At 47.6% G+C, this 3,296-nt stretch overlaps 1 protein-coding gene across 1 annotated transcript; it reads right to left on the bottom strand.

Moving 5' to 3' along the window:
* Window positions 1-548: 548 nt before the first annotated feature.
* On the bottom strand, window positions 549-3,000 carry LOC147458411 (uncharacterized). Its single transcript, XM_086513050.1, has 2 exons — window positions 1,378-3,000; window positions 549-1,231 (listed from the first exon to the last, which is right to left on the bottom strand). Exons 1-2 carry the CDS (start codon window positions 2,868-2,870, stop codon window positions 976-978), a joined length of 1,749 nt encoding a protein of 582 aa, XP_086369176.1. The 5' UTR covers window positions 2,871-3,000; the 3' UTR covers window positions 549-975.
* Between the last annotated feature and the right edge of the window lie 296 nt (window positions 3,001-3,296).

Here is a 3,296-nt window from a genome sequence, read left to right as displayed (position 1 = left end):
GCGAGAAGAAATGGCTTTCAAAATCAACTGGCCCACAAATATATTGAGAAAATATGCAGAAAATAAAATGAGTTGCAACCGCGGCTTGCCTCAAACCTGCTCCCAAGTACCATCGCATGAGAAGTTGCAACCTTCACCATTCGATATGGAATGGTTGCTTTTGAGCTTCCCTCAAGCTTCACTCAAACCGTCGTTTCAATCTCATGACACAGCGCAAGAGCTGAGCACCGTTGTTGCATTGAACTCCTGACCTTCCCAAATTGGAAAGAATGCTGATACTACGTGCACCAAATTACCGGAACACAATAGCTGGTGGGCTATCACAATACACTTCCTACACACGAACTTAATCCAACTTAACGGTGTAGTATGAGCTTGCTGCCCAACAATCACCAAATTCCCTCTCATCCAATGCTGGCTACTTAAGATGGAGGTGGTACATAATACAGGCCACAAAAGAACAAGAAAATGCAAAGATCTGCAGAACAGGACTAAATAGGTCTGAGCAAACCTCTGAACAAGCAATGGGGCCCAAAGGAGCAACAGCATTAAAAGCATTAGTCCTGATGGATTTCTTGAAACATCAATGTCAGAAGACTTCGTGCATTACATCAGAGATTGCCACTTAAGAGGCAAGGTACTTGTGAGCTCATGCATACAACATTCTATGCAATTAATGGCCATAGCGTGTATACATAGTACAACCACGACCTATCTGGCTAGAATATGCTCGAAGCAAAATCCTGGAGGAACTACAACCTGGCTCCACATCTCCCACTATACACGTTTAAATCTTGGCACTAGGCCTAGGAAGTGTCAATGTTGAATTCAACAACAACCGTATGATATACAACTCTTTAAGAGTGTAGCACTATACCAGCCAGGGTTACATTTACGATATGGACAGAACAAGATGTGGCTTGTCAACCTGTATAAAAGTAGGTCATCAAAGTACACCTGCGAGAATCAAGTTAGTCAGGAAGTAGAGGCCTCGTGGTAAGCTGTGCTAGATGTAGACAAATCATCTTGGTCAACACCCAAATTCCAGAGAAAGTGGGCATAGCTTCCAGCGTGGTATGCATTTGATGGGTCAACTGCCAAAGCAGTCTTGTAAACTTCATCTGCTGCATCCACATCCTCCTTCGCAATCCACAAAAAGCTTGCATATTTTCCCATCAATTCTCCATCCACTGGATCGGCCCTCACAGCCCTTTTGTACAATTCTTCAGCCCTAAAACAGACATTGAAATCGATCACTCAAATCAGACAAATGCCACTGCCCAAACAATCTCAAAAAATCTTAATGAAACTTTAAATCGTGCTATGAGCACAGCTCAAACCAGGAAAAGTTCATCCAGGAAGGGGAGAAGAGGATACCTGCCATGATCATGACGCACCACATGCAGGAACTGTGCATAGTTAGCGAGAAGAAGAGGGTTGCTGGGATCTCTACAAATTTCATGCTGATAATTCAAATCTGTTCTGTCATAGCAAGCATAATCATCCGCCTCAAGCGAAGGGGCTCGAACAGGGGCCACCAGGATATGACGAGCATTTGTAAGGGGCCCAGAGATCACCTCCTTGGACACAGCCTGCTTCCACATTGCAGTGAGTATGCCGTGTTCTTCCACATTGTCTGTCTTCAAAATGGCAGGGCATCCTGCGTCAGATGCATCATTCATCCTAGTCTGTGTATCATCCTGAGATGTCATTGCTGCCTGATCTAGAAATACATTCATAGTAGTGTCACCATCCATACCCCCTCCTACCTTCAAGTCCCTACCTACACCATCACCTGCTCCTCCCTCACAAAAGGGCGGCTCTGAGCTTTTGACATGATGAACAGCACCATTAGTACTGAACCCATGGGCTGCAGCCTTAGGGACGTCAAAAGGCAACAGACTAGTAATAACAGACCTCTCAATAGCACAAGTTGGGGGCTCACCCATGGGCATCACAGCTAGCGCAACATGTTCCCCCATTGAATGGACAGCAAAATCAGCCAGAAGCATCATTGTGAGGAGCATCAGCTTTGGCGTGCATGCAAAAACCTGCTGGAATAGCCCGAGAAAGGTCTCTTGCACCTCCTGGTGGACCCTCTCCATCATCACCTGAAGGCATGCATCTGCTTCACTCACCAAAACCCTTCTTAGCCGAACGGTGTGTTGTTGGAGGGACTCCATCATAAATACAAGGGATGCAAATGCGCTATTTACAGAATCCAGCACATCAAAGGGTAAGCTATCTGTCAGACCTTCTTGGGACTGACTTCCAACAAGAGATGGACAGACGCCTCCACTCACTTGCTGCCTAACGAAGGATGGCTTTGATGATACCCTGCGCTTCAGCATGCGCAGCGACATAGGCCTTCCTCGTGCATCAGATGAAGATAGATCCAAGCTTTTCTCCTCACCTTCGCACAGCCTATCTGCAGCCCTCACTGATGGAAAACTTAGCATACATTCATCCCTGCCAGGCACCTCCAGATGAATACTTTCACATAGCTCTCTGTAGACAATGCTATCTTCCATACCCAGGCTATCCTTCCTAGGACTGGAGTGGGTAACGGCGCACAAGCCATAATCTCCCTCGTAATCTGCAGACCATGCTGGCATAGATCGAGATGGCAAAAGCTTTCGATGGCTTGTACCTTCGTGCTGGTAGCCACAGGAGGGGGAAAAAGGGACACCATGGCTACAGCTGCCATGGAGGGATGGACAAGGAGGGAGGGGGGGCAAGCCGTGCGGTCTACGGAGGGAAAGGATGGGAAGGCTGAGCTGTCGGGAAATTTTGCCGGTACTGGAGGCGAAGTGGGAGAGCTGCGCGTACTCTGCGCATTCCAGAGAAGGAAGGGAGTGCAAGCTCGACATGCTGGCGATGGCGATGGCGAGCTGAGGAGAGAGAGAGAAGTGAGAACCACACAAGTGGCAAGGGCGACGCAAGAAAACTATCTATAGGTGCAGCCAGAAGAGAGATACAACTAGAAGCAGCAGAAAATCAAACTCTAGTTTCACATTTTTCCATTTTCCAAAACAGTCAAAGGCATGCAATATGACGACCCGAAAATATAGCTTTCTTTCTTAAATGGTCGTGCCCACCTGGCGGATATTTCACGAGCCACGCCGGCATGTGACGGGCCACTTGGTGTCCCACCAACTCACACGTGTCTTCTAAACATCGTGTCCGTCCGTCCAGCTTTTCACACTGAAACTGCCATCACGTGGCCCTAAAACAACCCTCTTCACATGCCCAGACCTAGCCTCGAGAGTGGACCTACCTTTTTCACACTGCGTCCG

The sequence above is a fragment of the Adiantum capillus-veneris genome, chromosome 5 (genome assembly GCF_014529385.1).
Source record: "Adiantum capillus-veneris isolate H3 chromosome 5, ASM1452938v2, whole genome shotgun sequence".
In the NCBI taxonomy this organism is placed as follows: domain Eukaryota; kingdom Viridiplantae; phylum Streptophyta; class Polypodiopsida; order Polypodiales; family Pteridaceae; genus Adiantum; species Adiantum capillus-veneris.
This window is presented reverse-complemented; position numbering and strand designations above follow the sequence as displayed.

What these genes read in the sequence shown, in the direction of transcription:
- LOC147458411 (XM_086513050.1), bottom strand. Translation starts at nt 2,870, where the DNA reads ATGTCGAGCTTGCACTCCCTTCCTTCTCTGGAATGCGCAGAGTACGCG. An exon ending in GTGCGTCATGATCATGGCAG is followed by an intron (nt 1,232 to 1,377) that starts GTATCCTCTTCT and finishes TGTCTGTTTTAG; the next exon opens with GGCTGAAGAATTGTACAAAA.